This window comes from Aythya fuligula, chromosome 4, assembly GCF_009819795.1.
Source record: "Aythya fuligula isolate bAytFul2 chromosome 4, bAytFul2.pri, whole genome shotgun sequence".
In the NCBI taxonomy this organism is placed as follows: domain Eukaryota; kingdom Metazoa; phylum Chordata; class Aves; order Anseriformes; family Anatidae; genus Aythya; species Aythya fuligula.
The window spans coordinates 26142113-26164936 of NC_045562.1; the positions used below are offsets into that span (position 1 = coordinate 26142113).

Below are 22824 nucleotides of genomic sequence, written 5' to 3' on the forward strand. Positions count from 1 at the left end.
CCACTGAAAATAAACAGTCCAGTATACACATATATTCTACATATGTATACAATCTATTTACTCTTGCAGTGTTGTTCCATGTTAAAGACTGAAAAATAAGTGCTGCCAATCAGCTTTCTGGCGATCCCTGTCCATTGCAGTAGAAGCAGCAGGAATCACCAGACCCCACAGGCAGCTGCGTCGCTTTGCTCACCTCACAGACCATCAGCTCCCAAGGGGAAGGGGCAGAACTTGTGTGTTTGCACATAGCTACAGCTCCAGGAGCAGACCTGGAGAATTCGGAGGATTTTAATCATGATTTAATGATTTCATGACCGACTCTTTTTCTTTCCTCTCACAGAAATAAAGCTCACAACATGAATAAATACTATATTCAAGTGACATTCCCTTCTCCAGATGCTGCCTGACATTTTAACCTGACATATGCTTCAAAGCTTCAGACAAATGTAGGTAGCACGATCCCATCAGTGACTGCAGCACAAATCCTTGCCTATTTGTAAAGTGGTAAATGTATTCTTACAACAGATTGCAAGTGCTAAAGGTATGAGAAAAGGAACCAAAACCAAATAAAAAGGAAGCTCTACCTTTCTGTGACTGAGTGAATTCTAACACACTAAGTGTGATCCTTTGCTGACAACTCCATGAGAAGGACAGATGCACATGAACAGAGGAATGCTAAGAGATAGAATTGAAGTTATAATACTTACATGGCAATAAATGTTGTAATGCTAAAAAGGCAGAGCCCTAGATAAGTGAAATTCTACACAACAGAACTGTAGAATGATAGGTGAAATTCTGACTTACGGAAGACTAACATTTCACGTATACTCAACACATTTATCTTACCCATCAAACAACATATGGAATATTACTTCAAATAACAGACTGCAACATATTCTCAAATACCAACAGGTGAGAAACACAAGAAAATATTGTTCTATCAATCACAGAATGGTTGGGGGTGGAAAGGAGCTCTCCAGATTGTCTAGCCCAATATCCACTCCCTTCTTAGTCCTGGTTCAAGCAGGGTCAACTACAGCCGGTTGTCCAGGATTGCATCGAATTACATCTTGAGCATCTCCAACGATGGAGATCCATAACTTCTCTGCATGACCTATTCCAGTGTTCAACCACCCCCATAATAAGTTGTTTTCTTATACATGCAATTATCGAATAGCAAGGTACACTGTCAGAAAATGGAGCTAGTTTAAACACAAATCCTGCTTTGCAGACATTCTGCAAGTCGTGTTTGTGTTAAGAAACATTTAATGTTGATGTAGCTGAAAAAAGTACAAAGGGAGCCTGAAAAGTCAGCAAACAGTGAAGGCGTGGCAGTTACAACATGCTGCTCAGAAAGCAGCCACTGGTTTGAGAATAGCTTGAAGGACTGATAGATGAAGTGACCAGGAAAGACAAAAAAAATAATTGTTTTGTAATGGAAAAGAAATTTCCAGTACAGTCACATGAAAAGAAGTCATGACATGCAATACTTGAAATTTCAGTAAAGAAATCATTATCAGCTCCTTTAGCCTGGGGTAATTACATTAATGTGGTAAGTGAGGAGAGGAGGTACAAAAGATGCAATAGTTCAAGAAATACAGCCTTTTTTGTTTTTCATGAGACAGTACTAAGGAACCCAAGTGGTCGTGTTTGACCTCAGCTGAGCTTGGCTTTTAGAAATTTTAAAATCACTCTCACTGTTCAGTCAGGCCCATACAGCCCTCCACCCACACAATTACTATTGTCTATAAAATCTAGCACCTATTTCTATTCTGCTGAACAAACAATGGGCTAGTTTGAATTCAATGAACCTTAACGTTATTTTCTACAAGACGTGCTTATTAATCAACAGTAAAAGGTTTTGTTTTTTTCCCCATGAGACCCAAAACTACACATGAAAAAAAACTATAAATATGCTAGCTTTGAGAGATGGAAAATGAGAAAGGCAGTAATGAAATAATCGCAGCAGATGATGCAGCCAGAGCATTCACACTTACCTTGATACCAAAGGTGAAGACCGTCATGATTATTTTAAATATGAGTGCTAAACACAGCTGCCATATAGCTGAATAAACTCCGGTGCCTGCTGGGCGGTCAGGAATATCATCTACTATTTTGCTTGCATTCATATCATTTCTGTAGTCACAGAGGGAGGAGGATTCTAACGGCCCACAGTCTGTGAACAGCTCTTTAATAAGCTCACTGGTGTTTAGCCTTGTATATGGATTAGGAAATGCGATGACAGCTGTTATTGCTGCAACAATAATAACCTCCAGGACAGGGTACTTCCCAAATTTTGTAGATTTGCGTCGACGACACCATGCAATGTTTGCTCGAATGAAAAATGCTCCCCAGAGCCCACCAAATACTCCCAGAAGAATAAAAGGAAGCAGTTCAAATAGGTACCAAGGAGTGTGATATTCCACATAAAAAAGAACTAGGCGGCTATTACCAAAAGGATTGATGGACCTTAAAACAAATGCAGCTACTAAAGCAGCAAAAAATGATCTCCATAAAGTTTTCAGGGGGAAATAATAACTGACCTGCAAAAGGCAATACATGAGAATTGTTAGTGATCCAATTAAAAACACTGGAAAGACTGTTTCATGCATGTATTACAGTTCTGTTGCTCACATGTTATACATACTGAGGAAAAAAAGTCTTATAAGTATTATTCCAATCACCTGGAGCACTGGAGCTCCAGCATGCATTACATCTTTATAAAGCTCTAAAACAATTCATGCTTAGATCAGTTTCAAGAACTAAAGCAATACTGAAACCACTGCTGTCATAAGACGTAAGAAAAAACAGAGTCATTTATGCTTAAAACCTTCTCTGTTTAGAAGCATCTCTTCCAAGCATTCAACAAACACCAGATTGGGTATTAGCTGTTCTCTCAAATTTCCTGCTAATACCGTTTCACCTCCTTTCAGCCAACAGTGAAGGGTTTCTGGCAGATGTGTTTTTACAAAGTATCATTAAAACAACAACAATACAAATTTAAATACAACATTCAACTTCACACTTAAGTCCCATACAAGGATTGAAATTTTGAGTTTTCTTCTCAGCCTGTTTTGTTTTTCAACAAAGTAATTCTTCAAAATCCCTTAATGATACAGAGGAAACTATACAAGGAAGTATACTTTCCTTCTTTCCCCCTTCCTCCCACTCAATTTTGAGATTTTTAGAAGACCATTAATGTAGGATTTCTTAAAAAAATGTTAATGATCTAAATAACATGTTTTTGAAACAAAAAATGCTGAAAACTAATTTAAAAAGAAACTTTTCTTAGTGAAAATAGTTTGATGGCCTCAATGGTTTTATTATAGTGTATTTGTTTTATTAATAGTTAATGTATTCAATTGTGTTTAGTGTCTGAAACTTTGAAGAAATGTTTTAAAAACTGCACTGTCATAGAACTGTCAAAGAGATTTCTAAAGCCTCTTACAAAATGAAAAAAGAAGTCCCACAATTTTCACTTTTTAGAATACATTTATAGAATGAAAGACTGGTGCCTCTCTCTATGTAAACTGTACTTATTGACCCAGCCATTCTCCAGAAAAATATACTTGAAAATAAAGCAAAGTTGACATTGATCCAAAGAAAAGAAAAAAAAAAAAACTTAAGGAGTTTTCCTATAACAGGACTCATAATTTTGAAATGTGGGTCCTAAAATAACTTCTCTCTTCGGAAAAACTCCACAGCTTAAAGGAATCTGAAATTTTTCATACCAAAACATATTTTTAAATCATTTTTCTTTTAATGCCATCTCTTGACATACCTCCTCCAGACTGAAAAGGACTCCACCAATTGGGGCACCAAAGGCTACAGATACTCCTGCTGCTGAAGCAGCTGACAACACCTAGAAAAGACAGTAGATAAAGAATTTTTCACAGTCTGAGGTACGCTTTAAAAATGAAGGACACTATCTTATTACAGTTATCAGTTTCTTCTATGTTTCTATCTAGGACACAGACTTGGTAACAGAAATGCATCAGGTGAGCGTATCAGAATGCTTTTAAGATGTGGCCAGCGCTCACAGCAGCTGCTGCTGAGGTACCAGCCACAATGAGGCCATGTACACTCCTCCAGGCACCCTCCCAAAAGAAGCCTGTGGTTCAATATGAAGCTGCTGATAGCAATTTTTTAAGAAATTGTAGCAAGCTTTCCCTGTACCAGAACACATAAGTAGTAAAGAAGTCCAGCTACTGTAAATATTACTCATTGCAAAGAAAAAAATCTGTGACAGACTATGCAGTTTTTAAATCAGTCCTGGAGATCTGCACTCAATAAAAAAAAAAAAAAAAAAAAAAAAAAACACAACTCAAAAAGGCATAAGGTGAACTAAGATTAAAGAGAAATTATTAGGAAACAAAGAAGTGGATGGTCCTGCAGCATCACAGATGAGTAAAATTTAATGCACGAGGCTGGGTAAAGTGCATGTTAATTGTAACAGTATCAGACAGGTTCCTTGCAAGAACAATGATACCTGAAGCACTTACATACCTGTGGAAGAACACACAGAGAAACTCCAAGAAATATCACACTCGAGATTAACAACGAAACCATGGAAAAGAAATTATTTACTTAAGAATACACAGCTTTGAAACTGGAAGTGAATCCAAGTTTCCTATACAGTGTGCAGTCTTCGTCGAGAATCATGGAAGCTGAGAGTGAGAGAACTACAGCACAGCTGGGAAAACACTTTCTTATTTCACAATATGGAGATTTTATTAAATTAAAAACAATGTTACATCTTGCTACTTACTACCATTACACTTGTTTTCAATAGTATGGCTCTTACTGCCAAAAAAACACAAAACAGGTAAAGAGCCAAAAACACTGTTGTCACCAACCCTTTCCCAGGAGTACTTTGTTCATGAGTTCAGAAATCCTCTGCTGTCCTCACACACAACTGGAGATGATTAGAAAAATATGGAGTCAAGAAGAAGAAGAAAGAATTTAAGGAAAAATGGAATGATCACTGAGATGGGAAAAATGCAGAAATGTTCTGACATGGAAACAGTTTGCCTTAGAGAACGCTAGGGATAATGCATAGATTTTAATCCAAGAAAGAACTATAGATAATTCAAGCCTAAACACAATCTGAGAGAACAAATATCTTCTAAACTAATCAGTGTTTGGATTTTCTCTCTTTTTTTTTTTTTTTTTTCTTTTAAACAAAACATATGGAAAATCAATATGTTCTAGAAATGGTTTTACAAAAAACTTACCTCTCGTTTTTTAGCTTCATTTGTGCTGTACTTTGGAAAGAGGTAGGAAAAAATATTCCCACAGCAGCAGGCAACATGTACCAAGGGACCTTCCTTTCCTAAACTCAAACCCGATGCTACAGCCAAGACTAAAGTGATGGTTTTTATCATCAAAGTCCACTTTCCCAGATAACCTCTGATGATGAAGCCACTCAAAATAGTTTTGATCTGGAAGAAAAAAATGCTACTGTATTCTACTTTCTTCAGTAAATAATTACTTTTATCATTTTAGACATGTAACTTCAAAAACAGCCTTTTCAAAGGGCTAACTTTGTGAGACATTAAAGCATGCATCATTCTGATTACTACACAGAGCCCATCTGGTTGCCAGAGGCTTTTCATTTGCAACTTACTGTACAACAGAGAACAATAATGTACAACAACATCATCAATTACATTTAGCAGAAAACGTATCTGCAGTGATTTCTAGGACTACATTCACTGGTTTATTATGTAAATTATCAAGTGAAAGTCAGAAAACTCCTGAAGGAAAAAACAAACCTGCAAACACTATCGCGTTGCACTACACTACAACATCTCACCCTTGCATCAATTTCACCCTTTTCTGTTTTTCTGTATTTCCTGTTTTTCCTTCTACAGAAAAATACAGCAAAAGATTTGTTGACATAAAGATGGAAAAAATCAGCCTCCTTCACTATAAAGTGTCTTTCACTTTCCTAGGACTTGACTTTTCCTAACAATGTAACATTACTGCAAATATGCCTGTATATAGAAAATAATACAGCTATTGAAGCAAAGAACAACACATCTATAAATAGGACATGCACAAAACACTGGCCAGCTGTGTCTAGAAAGTAAAGGTTATCTATATTTGGAGACCAATTTAGGATGAAATCTTTTCTGGAGTAACACCACAGATCTACTCGAGACTTACACAAAGGCAGGATTTCTCCTTCAATCTCTGCACTACAAATACATGGAAAATATTTACAGAATGAGTGAATAAATGTGCCTGACCAGAATTTTACTTTGTCGTCCCCCCCCATCCCCCACTACACTCTGTGCATAGTTGCAGAGAGCAACTGTACAAAGATGAGTTTCCAGGGATACTACACAATTTGGTTTGAGAGTTGATTGTCGACCCACATTCTGTCAATGAACCTCTGCTCTCTGACCACTGCAGGGCAAGGATCGGAGGAGTGCTGGGAAATAACTCTTCAAAAGTTTACTCTTAGGCTAAGTATTTCCATAAAAAGTAGTCTAGCCACAAACACGAAGCAAAAACCTACGAACTCAGTACCTGAAGCTTCACAGCAGCTCCTTTTTTTCTTTCAGCCACAGTTAGCACAATCACATTATTTAAATTTGAATATTCATATTAAATTATTTTCAAGTCACAAAACCCTCCCTCTTGACTTCCCTCTGACTGTAAAACAGCAGGAATTTTCACACTAACATGAAACATCTGTAATGTAATTATTATTTCGACCTCACCTCAGGAATCCCAGAGCCACAGGCATATGGAGCAAACACCTTCACCAGAGACACTGCTAAGAAGGCAAAGCTCAAAGCCCAGAAAATGTACATTATGTAGTTCATTATGTATGAACCTGGCCCCTAAAGACAAAAAGAAAAGCACAAAAATACAGAAAATATCAGAATACAAACCTGACGTAGGAGTAGTCACTACTTAAAATAACAGAGAGGAAAAGCATAGTCCTTTGCACATCAGCAAAGTCAGGGTTATACAAGTTAGCATTCTAAGACTTCACATTAACAACAACAAAAAATAAATTAAAAAATAAAATAAACATAGAATCATAGAATATCCTGAGTTGGAAGGGACCCATAAGGATCATTGAGTCTAACTCCTGGCTCCACAAAGGTCTACGCAAAAGCTGTACCCATAGTACAGCACCTAGTAGCTATAAAAATACTTCAGATCTACTGAATACTAAGTATTCTTTATCAAAAAAGATTTTATGGTAGAAAAAAATAAAAGCAATATTCTTAGTTATCTAAGGACAACACAGACTTCACTTCTTTTTTTGTTTGTTTGTTTAGTATGATAAAGAATAAAAATTCCTGTTGTTAACAGTTCTATATTCTCCTTATAACTTCTTTACACCTGCAATACATTAAGTCCTCTTGCAGTACATAAAATGCACATTTATTAGAGCATAAATGATTAATCAATTAAAATGCTGAAAAACTGAGCAATAGGAGAATCCAAACCCCAATTTAGTACCCTGGTCTTAAGACCATTCTTTTCTTTGCTCAGTAGAGCAAATGCCTTCAAAGAAGGGGCATATACTTACCTCTGCTTGCCCAATTATTAATTCTGCCCATGTTTTCCACTGTGGACATTTATCTCTCTCTTCAAACGTGGTCTCATTTGAACCCCAACAACACTGTTCATGGTTAAACCAAAAAGCACTAAGGCAAATGCCTTCCTTTAAGTCAGTCATCCAGTCAGCAGCAATATCGATTAATCCTGCCAGTGCCCCTGTTGTAGAAACAGTTCTGCGTTAATGTTCTAGGAAGTGGAAATAATAAAAGCAGCTAAAATGAAGTGGGATGGCATTAGCTTACATAAACTGAAATTACAGAAAGCCTAGAGAAAATGACATTTAAAACATTACTGATTTTGAGGAATATATTGCATTTGCAGTATAGTAGGGTATTTGATGAAGAATCTGGTACCTTGTGTTATTTCCCAAGTTGGATCCCAGAATCACTCAAAATCCCAGCATGGCTAAGGTTGGCAGAGATCTCTGGAGGTCCTCTGGTCCAAGCCCCTGCTCCCAGAGCAGGCTGCCCAGGACTGTGTCCAGGAGGCTTCAGAAGATCTCCAAGGAGAGCGACCACAGCCTCTGTACATCAACCTGTTACCAGTGCTCTATCAACTGCAAAGCACAAGAGTGCCTCCTGATGCTTAGATGGAACCTCTTGTTCCATCGAGTTTCTGCCCACTCCCTCCTGTCCTGGCTCTGGACACCACTGAAAGGAGCCTGGCTTCATCTTCTTTGCACGCTCCTTTAGGTATTTATAGACATTGATGAGATCTCCCCCCGAGCCTTCTGTTCTCCAGGCTGCACAGGCCCAGCTCGTTTGGCCACTACTCACAGGAGAGGTACTGCAGACCCTCCACTGGACCTTCTCCAGTATGTCTAACTGTCTCATAGCTGAGGGCCCAGAAAGATGTATTTTTTTTGTTTTAATCCCTACGCCATACTTCTCCAGCAGTCCACTGACACTACAGAGTTAAGAATCAAAAGATGACCACGATATTTTTCTGATAAAAGAGATGATATACCTTCTGACACAGTATCTTACTATGCCTCAAAGAACTCATGAACTATTTTAGTACATTTTGTAAATATATATTAAAAAAAATAGTAATTCTTACTTTGCCAACAAGTGTTTTAGAACATCATAAATAGAAGGCCATACAAACCCTGATGACATTCATGTAATAGATACACAACATGGTGTATTTCCATAACATGGTGAGCATGTAAACCTCCTACTACAGGTAACAAGCAGCAAGGATGCTAAGCACTTCTCCAACTCAAAGCTTTTTTTTTTTTTTAAAAAAAAATTAAAAATATTTACAAAAACAAAATACCTTTTTCATGGTACTGCAAAACTGCATCTGAAGTTAGTATTTTTGAGAATGCGTGCAATTGTTAATTAGTTATAATTTCCTATTTTTAAGGTATTATTCGCTACCAGAAAAAGTTGTCTGGAAACAGCCCCCAGGCTCACTTGTATGAACTGGTAGCAGAGAACTAACTCTGGTTCACATTTACTAATTTCCGTACATCATCAGTTTAAGATTCTGGGCCAAACAAGGTCTAAGTCAGTATTTCAGTGGAACAGAATTTAAACTACATTAATTGAAATACATAAAGTAAGACCTTCTCCTGGAAGAAATCAAGGTTGTACCATTTGAGATTCACTGGACACATACAACATAAAACAACTGAAACTGCAAAAGCTGAGCAATATTCATGGCCAGAATTTGCTAGCTTTGGTGCTCTGAAGCATGGTAAAGCTATTTTAATAGACATTGCAGCCTTGGAGGGGAGAAAAAAACGCACAAGAAAACAACACTGCACTTTCCCACTCAAATTAACATCAGCAATTTCCAGCAATTATACACTCCCACTTTGTATATTCAGAGGTATATAAACATGCTACACATTTTGCATATATATTAATTTATATGTGATTTGTGAGAGTGATTATGTATATATTTAAGTAGTAATTATACACTTCCCATGCCTTTTAACAGACATTTCTATATTCTGCAACTAATCAAATCCTCCTAGGACTTAGATCTAATATTTCTGTTTAAAATACTTGTTTGGAAAAATTGAGCAAAACATTTGCAACCTCTTGCTTCTGCATATTTTGGTCACTTGAAAATGTGTGTGCTGCTAGCCAGTGACACTGCATCACAGTGCCGCCACAAACTATCAAACAATTTTAGCTATAAAAACTCATCCTAAAATAAACCAAGTGGTAAAGTGTTTTGTTTCCCTTAATAAATCCTCTCCCCCAAAACACTAAGGTCTGTATATCAAGATAGTGACTCTTTTCCTCCCTTAATGAAATTATAACACTAGCCTGAACTAGCTCTTACCCAAGTTGGTGAATAATACAAAAATGAAATGTAAAGAAATAACTCTCTTTTTTAAGGTTACCTGATGCCAAGCCAGTTAGTGTGACTACGAGCCATCCTGACCATGCATCATACAAGCTTTTTGTCATCTCCCATGCTGATTCTTTCTTCTTGCTGTTAATCTGCAAAGAGAAATCATTATGAATAGCTGCACGTGTTTTTTTAATAATAGGAGAAAAAAGTATGTATAAGTAACTGTGTGATGCAAACTGCAGGCAAATATACCCACTCTTTAAGCTACAAGCATTCTCCCAGTATTGCTGCATAAAAAAACTTATGTAATCAGATATCTAGTAACTGACAGAGGAAGGAAAATTTAATTTGAAAACTAAAACCCAAAAATTTCACATTAGGAAAAATTAGAAATTATTTCTATTATTTCTATTTCTCTCCTAAATCTTCCATGATTTACATTGAACTGGACATACTATATTTCTTTTAGTATATTACTAATAAGCTATTCCATATGACTCAGATTCATAAGCTTCTACTCCAACTATAAACATTTTTCTTTTATGTTTAAACCAAATACCACACCAAAAAAGAACAGAAAATAAAAATGAAAAACCTGGATAACTACCTGACCCTTCTAAACAACTATAAGCAATGATATCTAATGGTGCTATATGGGAAAAAAAAAATCATTTTAGCATTATTTATTTTACTTTGCGCACGTAGTCAAAATTTGTCCTCAATGCATTTTATTATGTAACTGTCTTAACTTTTTTTTCATACTGTAAAAAGAGGGTGAAAGCATGTACAACAAACAAGGTGCATGGACGGGGGATGGGGAATAAATCAAGGAAGCACAACAGTAGGTAAGGAAATCTCCAAATCTGCTTTGTTTTTAAAGTGAATTAATGTAAGGATTCCAAAAGCTTGGCAATAAGGCTCCAAATTGTGTATTTCCTCCTAAAAGGCTACTAAACAGATCTATTACAAGACTGGTGGTAACTTATACAACAGCAATACAACCAGAGTTCATGAAAGAACCTGCAGCAGAGCACACTGATAAAGGCAAACAGGCTGAACTTTGAAGATCTTCCGATGAAATGAGTAAAGAGGAGGAGAAGATAGAGTATTGCGATGGAAGAGTGGAAAGAACATTTACTATGCTAACTGGGACTACTTTTTTGTTAAATAGATAGATGTTAATATTTTAGATACGAGAATTTCACTGTTCACAGTCAAAACAACCAGAGCACTGCACAGCAGTAGCAGACATGCACTTTTACCAGTACAGGTACCACCACAAGCACTACCATACTGCTACAAGTTCATCTACACTGAAACACAGTTTTAAATATACAACCATTGCAATAAAGGCAGTACTATAAAAATATCAAGGAGGCGTGACACACCTTTTCCCTCTCTGTTAAGTTCCTGCTTTCTTTTAAAGTTATAATACCGTTGCAGGACTGCAGGTATCAATGACGCAGTGCTTTTTATAAACAGCATTAGAGTAGTTCTACCTGATGTAAATGCTTACAAATTTACAAGTCTGCACGTATTTATATGTATAACTAGACCAGATCTCAACACCAACACCCAAGCCACAATAAATTCCAAGTACTGCTATTTATCTCATGTACCCGTCTATGCCTTTCTCTGTCTTTGCACTTCTCTCGAACCCAGTCAATGGTATGGAAGTCATCGTACGTTCCTACTCCAGGAATTGGTTCATCCAGAAGATCCAGTAAATGCGTTGAACTGTTGATGCTTCCTCCATTTGTCATTGTATAATGAGTTCCTGTGACAGAGAAAAGACAGAAGTTAATAAATTCTGTAATAAACAAAGTAGTCTAATGATCATGACATTGCATATAACATTTCTGTGCAAGCAATTAAGACACTTCCCATAATATGTGTATGTTATGTCACTTAGGTCTCTCGACGTTGCATGTTAATTGTTTTTCTGTTGTTTATCTGTACGTTAAATTTGCACATCAGCAACTTCGTATGTCATGTTGGTTAAATATAAATTAATGTACTAGTCAAATTACTGTTCCATTTTGTGTGCAGACTCCTGAGAAATTTCAACAGAACAAAGTGGGGGAAAAAATGAGTGTTTCTGACACATATTTAACTTGAAATTTGCTTCTCTTTATGAACTACTAGAGGAAAAAATGACTGCAAGAAAATAAAATCGGATAATATATGAAGTTCACAGGACCTCCATATGTTGCCCGTTATTTCTAAATATTTCAGTCTTTGTTTACTACTCTCCTGCATGTCTGAATCAGACCTAGAAAGTATTATCAATAAATAATAAATGCAGCTAAAAAAAATGAATCAAGTACTCAAGTCACAAAAAGTTAGAAAAACTGTAAAAAGAAAATGTCTTCTACCGATTTATCATGCCTAGCTAACTCCTTCACAGCCAGCTTACACAGCAGCACCAGAAGAAGAAATACCCAACAGTATTTCTTTCAGTAATCACAGTAAAAAGAGTGAGACGAATATGGAATGCAGGAAAGCTTTGTCTTTTTAAGCTTCAGCAATTCAAAAAAATGTCAGCAATTCAGCAATATTTTTTTTTGAGTTCCTGTGGTACGTTTGCAGACCCTAGGCAAAATTTCCTTCTGAATGGCTGCCTAAATATAGCACGACCACCATTCCCCCACGCCCTCAGTGCTTCTACAGCAGTAATTGCTATAAAGGGAACATTTATATTGAGGTTAATATAGACAATAATGATTTAAAGAGTGGTTACTCTCACCTGTTTGACTAAAAACAAAGCAATTTGGCCAACGGCACATGGTATACCACAATAACCTCTATTCTTAAAGATGCAGGCCCAATTTGGCCAACACTACTATCAGTTCAGGCAGGCCTAAGATTTTTATTTTTTTTTTTTGGAATTGTGGGTTCAGCTTCTTGGTGCTGTCAGCAGTTTACAATGTATAAAATAAATAAATAAAAGATCTTTTGCTTGAAAGGTCTTGTTTATGCCTCCTATGTAACACAATGCTTATTTGGACATTTTCTTGGTGGTTAATGACAAAACAAGAAAATTATAATAAAAAATGTATTAAGACCAAATGCAATCTGAAACTTTCAAGATACACAAAACTATTTGTTTTAGTACTCAGCACCCCTGCTTTGCTGTTTACATGCAGACAAGCTGAAAGGTCTACAAAAAAGATTAGTTTGTTAATTTACTTATTTGTTTCATATTTAAAGTGAAAGGGAAAAATGACTGAACAATGCCAACACCTTTCTCTCAAAGCTGCTGCTGGTCTCTCTTAAGACAGATGCTTCCATTAATAAAAGGCTAACAACAGAAACTTGGATCAGATTTGTAAGTGGAGGCAAATGTGAAAATCTTGATCTAGGATAAGGGATTCAACTCTCTTGCCATTTCCAACTCCGGTAACTAGAGAGGAAGTCTAACATACATGTCTGGCTAGCTGAAAGGACAAGGGCATCTACTGGATGAGACAGTAACCAAAAGCACCACTGCAGTCATTAGTTTATCTCTCCAAATGTAAAGGGGAAAAAAAAAGACAAAATTAAAATGCTTTTTTTAATGCAACATTATCCTTCTTCACAAAGGGGATATAAATTACAATTCAGCCACAGCTTAATTATTCATCTCCTACAATATTTTACTTAGATCAAGAAGCTTCCTGAACCTGAGTGATCACAATAGAACAAAAGCTTGCCTTTGCCCCACAGTGGGGCTTTATGCCCTGCTATATATGAACCAAAACCATTAAGCTATAAGGCGCACGCAGTTCTATGCCACATAAGGCAAAGGACAGTTGAGAGTTGGAAAAGCATCACAAACAGTAAGAGCTGATTTTAAGCATATATCATGAAGTGTTGAACTGGATTCTTTCCATGGAAACCATCAGGGATGGCACCACAAATACACCAGGCCCTGAGCAGAGCTTGGAGTAAACTAATGAAGAAGAGTCCTTGCCTGGGCACGGTAAATATCCCACTGGGATCATGTCAAGCTCCTACTTTGCCAGCATCTGCTAGGTCACAGGATGGGAAACGCATGGCACACCAAATGCTGAAATATAAATGATTATTTATGATGGGGAGAGATACAGAACGAGATGTGAAGCTGAAGAGGTGATTTCCTTGAATGCAGAGCTGTCATGGATGCCTTATGCAGACAATTAGCTGTTACATTATACCAGGAGAAACCACGTATATATACATATATATGTGTGTGATATATACCATATATATATATGTACACACGTGTACATATACCATATATATATATATAAGGTATACCATATGGTATATATGGTATACCATTACACCTGAGAAACAGGCTGCAGTGAGCATGGTATAAAGGCCACCCTGAAGAGGACCAAGGAGAGGACAGCTGTGTAAGACGTGATGCTCAGCGTCTAAGATACAGTCTGACAGCAGTGGCATAAGACATTCTCCAGCTAATATCATCTATAGTGCCTTGAACTATTCCAAAGCAGCATTTAGAGAAATAGACCTTTACCAGTACTTGACACTTTTCCAAGCTTTCACTTCCCAGTCTTCCATTCCTTCTCTAACACGCCACACCACAAGGCACTCCTCCCAGCCATGAAAATGATGATTCTCATCAGCATAAACACATGCAAAGTCTCATCATGTCATGCCAGTTTCATCAAAGTGCTTTAATTTTCAATTCAACAGATTGTGTTAAAATCTTTGCCATTCATATGTATTTTTCAACATAACGCTCTCATCTCCAAGCAGGAAATTATTAATTATCACACCAAGCATACATGCGTAGCCTCTAGCTACAGAACACTTCCATTTTCTCTATGTACACACCTGAGCTATTCTGCAGCTGCAAAGCAAGTAGTCTTCTTTTTCTTATGTATGGCTTTGCCTTAAGGCTTTATTAGAGTGGGAAGCAGATGGTAAAAAAGTGACAGCAGAACTTTTATTATCATAATTATTCCAAATTAACCCATGTTACCACAGAGAGGTAAAGTAAAAACACACTGATCCTCTCAGAGGCTCCATATAACTCACAGGAAACCTTACGAAGCAAATTCAACACAATCCTTCTATACTTGGCAAAACTTTAGGACCCGAGGTAGCTGGCATCCCTTAATTAGCAAAGTTGTCCAATAGCATCTTCAACAATCTTGTATTCTCTACACATAGCTAGCAAGCTGCTGTTATCACAGACTGCCTGCAGACAGTAAGCTTCCAGACAATAAAAGTAACATGTTTCTTCAGAGCAAGGAGATTGTCTTTTCTAGGTGATCCAACTGCTGCTGGCCTTGCCTGAGCTGTTTTCTACGAAGGTAACTGAATTTCGTTATCCTTCCACGCATGTAATTCCAAGCCTTCAGCACAATCCTCTCTCAACAATCAGATCTGATAGTGCTGAAGTACTGCTTCAAGTGAAGTTGATTAAAACAGGGGGGAAGAAAAACATACGTAAAATATCGATTACTCAATTTAATCTTTACTTACAACATTAAACACAGAAACCATCTTTTTAACTGCCTGTACACTCCCAACAACCTCTGCATATTAATGACATCATGATGCTGAGCAGTGCTGCAGACAGGCTACTGAAGGAATGTTTTGTAGCATCCTCACCTCCCCAAAAACAAACCACACCAAAAAAAAATAAAAATAAAAACACACAACAAGCCATGGATATGAAATGTTGGGACTCAGTTGGATTCTGAGTTACCCATTCCAATAGTTTTAAGAAAGTATCATGCATTGTGCTGAAAGAAAAAAAATATTAGAAGAACTGTCATAAGCATTAAGGTTCACAGTAGAATGCTGCACCCTGGGAGGCCTGATCAGAATGAGGTACAGCAAAACCAAATAACAGTGCTGCACGGGCAAAAGCAGAATACAGGAAGCAGATTCCAATGGCATAAAAAAGATCTCTGAAATTTTTTGGTTGGTTGGCTTTGGTGTTTTTTGTTTGTTTTTAATTTTTGTTTGTTTATTTTTAAATGAGACTGAAAAAATATAATCCAAAATAGTTTGAGTGGACACTATGCCTTGATGGAGAAAGCAGTCCTTGCAGGACCTGATACATGCTTTTCTTAATTCCCTTCTGAGCATGTACCAATACTAAATGGCTGTTAGTTCCAAACACTGATCTGATTTCCAGCTGTATTTGGCTGGTCCCTCCTGATATAAGGCAGGAAACCAAGAAATTACTAAACTAATATTTTGCTAGAATCACTCAGGCTGTTTTATACATTACAGCTTCCTCCTTCCTTCTGTCCCCTTGAGGCAAGGAATACCTCTTCTTTTGTACTCTCTATGTATGCCTCACACAAGCAGTCTCCAATCTTGACTGACATTCAAACTATGATAAACATGACAAAAAGCTGACTTATATGTAGATTACAAAGCATTTGTAATGAGTGATCCTTCATCCTTTTGTCACTCGGTAGATTTTCAGGAGGTTTGAAAGCAACCCTGTGCAACACACAGCTGATGAAAAATCGTGGGGTATGATCGTTTGGTTGTTTGTAAGGATACCTGCTAAGTTTCTAGCTAATCCATTTAAAAAGATAACGTCAGCAAGGACTAATACCTTTAAAACATATGAGCAGATCACTACTGACTCAGTCACTATGGTACAGTTTGAAAATGTTCCAGCTAAAGCATTTTAAAACACTAACAAATCAAAACTTGAGTCGCTGACAGTCATATGCAGCTGCATTCGTCCAGTGAAGGAACCCAGGAGATTAAAAAGATCTTTAGGGTCCTCCTCTCCTGGTCCCTGGATATGAAGAACTGAAGAGCCCCTGGACCTGGCTTCTCACTTCTTGTCGGGGTTCTCTCCTTCAGGGAGGAAGGGGGCCTCGTTTCTACATGTTGGGATTTAAAATCCCATTGAAAGTACTCTTAAAATTGCTGAGTTCAAGAACTGAGGGCTCACGTGCTTCGCAGTTACATAAGTACGGTTTCACACAAGAAATATGTTTTACAACGTATTTGATGCTCTCAGTTCCCACATAACTGTACAATGATCCTTCCTGAGTCCTTCCTTTTGTGCAATATTCCTACTTGTTGCATAAAAATAATAGGAACATCAGTATTTAAAACAAATACCGCATCCTGGGTAATCAAACAGTGCACAACAGATTTTCAGGAGGATCTACAGAGCATGATTATCTGCACAATTACCCAGTATCATGTACAGAACAAATCCACAAAGGTTTAGCTTATGAGAACAAGCAACAAAACTTGGACATGAACAGGCTCAAGAGGGTGTTTGGCGGAATAAACAAGACCAGAACTTTACGATGAAGTCTAAGACCACTTCTATACGCCATACAGCATATGATGCACATCACAACATACCCTGTCTCAGCATGCACCGGTTTAGTCTGTTTCATGAATGAAACATCTCTCAGGACATAACTACACAGTACGGCTGAGCTGTACTCAGTGCTCCCAAATATGAGATGTTGCTCTCCCCATTTCTCCATCCCACTCTTGGTCATACAAGCTCCCTTGGATCGGCTCTGTCACATCAGCCATCTGCTCAGTAAACCAATCAAACATGCTAATCCAACTAAGCAGACAAAAGTAACAAAAAGAAAAAAAATTGACATTATACAGAGCCACGGTTAAGGTGACAGACAAGAAATAGTCAGTGCAAGAGGAGGATAGGGAGAGGGCAAGCAAGTTCACCCCCTTCCAGAGCAACAAACTGTCAGACTAGTTACACTGAAATATATAAATGCGCCCTTGAGGTCTTGTAAAATTTTAATTATGTCTTTCTGCTGGAAACAATTCAGAACTTCTTCATCAGTATTCATATCCAGCCAGTATACAGTAATACCTATTTCATAGAACTCAAAACCCCCAAAGACGTCTGTTTAAGAAACATATTGGAGTTGTGAATGCAATGGGTAAATGATGTCAATGGCAGAGCAAGCACAGCACCCATTTCTCCAAGCATTACATAGATTGTCAAGAAACACCTAACTGTTTCAGTACGAATGCACTAGCGTGCTGCTACTCACACACCCCTTTTTCTAGACGATGCACAACTGAGCCGATTCTGCTCAGCTGCCATCCTTCTGGCTGACAGCAGCACAGCATATTTCATTTGGCTTACTCTAAGCAGCGTGGAAGGAGGAAAAAAGAAAACGCACCGCTGCAAGTGAAAATGGAGCTAATCAGTTTACAGCAAAGGCTGGAATAAGCCCTCCCCGACACAACCATCCAAACCTGCTGAGTGCTAAAATCAGCCGGGGCTGTATCTTTCCAGAGGCCAGACGCTAATCCACGGCTTTGCTTCACCCATGTGTCCTTGGGTATTAGGTGCCAAGGGGAATGGAGGCGGGGAAGCACCCAGCCCAGCGCACATGGTAAGGATCATTTACACTTGTAACAAAGAAGATTTCTATACACAAGATATGTCTTAGTGCCTAAGCTTCTTTCTATAGCCATCTTCAGACCTCAAAGCACAACACTTTCCATAAAAGAAAGAAAGAAAAAACAAGACAAGAAACAGTTGGCAGTTTATTTGTCTGTAACCACTCAAAAAAAAGCCATTAAGCACTATTGTCTTTTCCTGGCTAGAAATAAATTTTAAATTCCAGAATCAGAAGCACAGCATGCCACGCCAGAATGCACCATTCACTACCGCTGGTGATCAATGATTTTTAAAGTCTTTGTAATCAAGTAATACTTCTCCCTTTGTGTGCAGCTATGAATTCACAGCCTCTTTAGTTGGCTTTCTTAAACTGCATCACATCATGAGGTTCACGAGCTACAAATTGCTCTCTGCATTACAACCAAATTCATACAAAATGACAAAACTATATATACAGCAACTGAAAAAAAAATCAGCTGCCAAATATATTAGGAAACTGGAAGACTCAGAACAAGATTGGAAGAATAGGGAAAACAATCAAAATGCTTGACAGAAGCACTGAGTAATAAATAATCCCTTCCCCTCCATTACTTCTGGCAAAACAAATAAATAAAAATCGATCAATCTTGGTTAAAAAAAAAAGCCTTTAAAAAAATCAAGAGTTAAGTGAAAGCTGAATAGTAGCACATCAGAGTGAAAAGAAATACTTTTGAGAACCTGTATCCACTGCAAACATGCAGGAATCTGAGAAAAGGGCAAAGAACAGGTAAAATACTGTTCAATGCATATAGCACATTAAAAAATGCATAATTATCTTTGTCTTTTGACTTTAGGTGGAAAAATCAGTTCTTTCTGTTTTTGATGCAGGAGGAAGAAAAACATGTATTATTACAGATTCATTTTCTTGTCTTAAAGTACATGGAGAATGGTCTATACTATTTCTTTAGTTATGGCCCAAATAGTGGCTTCATATATGCAAGTTAAGAGTTCTGGGGGTCCTCAATCTATCAAATTTACAACTTAAAAATACAGACAGTGCAAGAAAGAAACGAGAAAAACAAAAACGTAGAAGGAGATGTAAAGTTATGTAAAGCAAACCTTACAGAAGGAAGTAATCTAGCATCTAACAATGGCCAAGGCGATAGCCAGGACAACAGAACAGATAATCAGATTTCTAAACACTGCTGCTGCATGTACTTAACAACTAAGACAAGATGCAACAAAAAGAAAAATTCTGCTAATATGATTATCCCAAATCAGGCCACGTTCAGGCCCACGAAAGGCCTAATATTGATTTGCTCATTAGCTTTCTAATACCGCAGATACTAGCACATCTCAACGACTTCCCCACTGCTCAGAGCATGTTGTAAGCAGTAGGATATTGTAACCACCTTCACGCAATCAATGGTGGGCAGCCTGTCAGTGCACAGCAAGTTACGTTTATATGGGTGGGTTAATGACCCCCAGCTTGTTGTAGCTCAGGTTTTACTACTGACAGCTTGACTGCCATATATGTATTGCTATTGCTTATGCTTCAAACTTTTAAAGAATGGCAAAATCATTGCTTATGGAGGGGGTAAAAAAAAGGGGAGTGGAAATCAAAGAGTGTGAACATGTCTGTGAACAGCTGGAAGACAAATGAGATGCTGATAATTAGGAACTACCCCATGGGTCCAGCTGAAAAGAATGATGCAAAAATAAATCCAAGGGCAAATAAATGAGTAACACAAACAATTTATTTATACAATATATATTACAGTATGTGGCTAATTATATATAATAAATTCTTCTGAGAAAGTGTACATGTCAGTTACTTCTTATATATGCAGTCCTGAATCAGGACTTAAAAATACTTTCTAAGGAGAGTAGTAGTACTTTTAACTCTTTTTATTACCACAGAAAAGACTAGAAGTGAACTCTGTTCCTGCAGTTATATTTCAGTATACCTGGGAAGGTAAGGAGGTCTGGAATGATGTGTTTAGTACCTCATAAAGAGAAGTATCGGGACATAGGAAGTTAAAGGAAGGCCAGATAACAAAAACAGATACTACTGGACACTACTTGTTCCCCCCCCCCCCCCAATAAAATGACAAGTAGTAAATATATATTGTTCATCTTTTCGTATGTTAAGAATATATCCATTTGATGTTTCACAGCATATTCCCACTAAGAAAACTAAAATATTTTCCTAATGCAAGCCAATGGGTAAGATGTAATAATAATAAGTACAATACTTTGCATTTCATCTCATTCAACGTTAGTAAAGCCTGTTAATGAAACCTCAAAGACCCCTAATGTGTTAAACAGTCATTTCATCATTGCTGAGGTTCAGTCACTTCAGGCAAGCCACTGCAGTCAATTAGTACAACAAATGCTTTGCTGTTACAAAGCAGTTTTACAAGATGTGAACGTTACTGTGCAGGACAGAGCTGTCAGTATGTGAATAGCGAACAAAATTCCACAGGCATTAACAACTAAGTTTCTTTTCTCAAAGTATCTTTATCTATTTTCTCCTAACTTGTTATTATAATGCTCTGAAATCTACATGAGGGAGAAACATCTTGGTAGTATCTTTGTCCAGATTTGTAGCTAATGTAACAAGTATAAAGAATTCACTTCAAGTTGCTGCCTTTGTTTGCATTTTAAGACTTATTTTGATAGCTAATGACAGTAACAAGGATTACGGTGGTATTACAGATCAGCAGGAAATATACACAAACTTTAATGAAATCTGTGGCACAAGCTATGGTCTGAAGAAGCAATTTTCATATGAGTCATATGGCACTTGACTTAATTTGTCAAGATTTGCAGGAGATTATGGCAGCAATCAAAATTGCAGAGTTCTGTTTGGCTGTTTTAATCAGAGCTCACGGTAGCAAACTGAGTAAGCACTGGGTTTGAATAGCATTTCAGAATATTGGAAGCAACAGAATTCAATGAAGCAACTGCAAAACTCAACGAGTCACATCAGGGAGTTCTCCCGCTGGTGCCATGTGATGTCACCGAGACGCAAACACTCAGCCTAGCCCAACTGTTTTCATTGCACTGTTTGTAGACCGTATGCTCAAAAGCTGAACTCTAACGTGGCAGACACCATTTTGCGCTGCAGTTCTCTACTTTTTCTATTGAAAAATCAACTAAAACGTGCTAGTTTCCAGGCATATAATAAAACCGACCCGGTTTCAATGTCTAACTATAATCTGCAATGCTTCAAAGCGTAGTTAATAGGGATGTTTAGCAGGGATCTGCACTCACAGGTAATCAGCATGTACAGCCAACTCATTTTCACACCTACCTGAAAAAAAGAAAGCAATCTAAAGAGATCTACTTCGCACCTCGCAGATGTATTAGGAAAGTACCATCCTCAATTTCTCATAAGGGATTCTAAAATTTGACATAGAAAGCTATCCAGCTACCTGCTCTACAATTACGATCTGTGCAAAGAATACTGTGATCAAAAAGCAGTAGCACAAGGTTAAAAATTTCCTTGTCTTAAAATACCCTAAGCCACTTTAGAACTTGTTGACATTCTTAACATATGCTGGTAAACGCCGTAAGAATCATAAAAAGACAACAATAACCTTCTGTGTAAAGCATTAAAAACAGATGAAGATGCCAAATGAAAACAAAAGAAAGTGTGACCTAATTTATGTAAATAAGTAAGAGATGACGAGGACAGACACAACAGATTAAAACAGAGAAAAAAAATCTTATGTAAATGATCCTTATTCTCAGCGTATCTCCTCTCTAATGCCATCACCAGCAGCCATAAATGTTGGTAAGCTTCTAATTTTAGATCAGCCGATTTAAACAAAACTGAAGTGAGCAATTACCGCGCTTACTGTTCTTAACCACCGAGCTGTAAGCACCTAACGCAGTGAAATGGGAGCCGTCCTCAGCGTTCCGAGGCGCCGCTCGTTCCTTCCTACTCCAAGTTCCCTCGCTATTCTGAGCTCGCGCATCTTTTCAGCGGCCGTTCCGCTCTAAGTTCGGGCTGAGAAGCAAAGGGCAGGCTCCGAAGAGCCTTTTCCTGGCAACGCTGCCCTGCTGTCGACCTGCCCGCTCGCGAGCCGCGGCGCAGAGGGCACCGCTCCCCAAGGCTCCCCTCAGCCGTAGCTCCGGGGCCGCGCCGCCCTCCCGCGGCTCCCGCTCCCCCTCCCCGCCGTCCCCGGGGCAGGCAGGGGAGGCTGCGGGCCCCGCGGCAGGGCGACGGCTGTGGCGGTGTGGCGGTGCGGGCCCCCCGCAGCCCGGCCGCTCGGCCGGAGCCCGGCGGGGGCGCTGTGTCGGCGGGCGGGTGCCCGCGGCGGTACCTCGCTTGTGCAGCTCGCGGAGCGGAATGCCGTCTCCTCCCCCGTCGTAGGGCAGGTAGGGATCGGCAGGGGCGTCCATGGCCGCGGCGCCAGCAGCCGGGCCGCCGTTGCGGGGGGCGGCGGCCGCTGTCAGCCCAGGGCCGGGGCCGGGGCCGGGGCCATGCCGCGCCGGGACCCCCCGCAGAGCCGGAGCGGGACCGGAGCCGGAGCCGGACGCGGAGCCGGACGCGGCCGGGGCGCAGCAGCGGGCCCCGC

The 22824-nt window shown here is 38.6% G+C and overlaps 1 protein-coding gene across 4 annotated transcripts in view; it reads right to left on the reverse strand.

The window, feature by feature from the left end:
* The window catches only part of CLCN3 (chloride voltage-gated channel 3), a 61412-nt gene that overhangs the window by 11931 nt on the left and 26657 nt on the right, over window positions 1–22824 (reverse strand). For 2 of the 4 annotated variants that reach the window (XM_032186472.1, XM_032186469.1), the window contains exons 3-9: window positions 11514–11671; window positions 9944–10043; window positions 7553–7740; window positions 6729–6851; window positions 5235–5441; window positions 3782–3862; window positions 1998–2543 (exon numbers count right to left, since the gene is read on the reverse strand). In XM_032186472.1, the coding sequence (XP_032042363.1) occupies window positions 1998–2543; window positions 3782–3862; window positions 5235–5441; window positions 6729–6851; window positions 7553–7740; window positions 9944–10043; window positions 11514–11671 (1403 nt within the window). Of the gene's footprint in view, window positions 1–1997; window positions 2544–3781; window positions 3863–5234; window positions 5442–6728; window positions 6852–7552; window positions 7741–9943; window positions 10044–11513; window positions 11672–22569; window positions 22679–22824 lie in introns of those variants that run through there. The other 2 variants (XM_032186471.1, XM_032186470.1) reach the window with 2 other exon arrangements.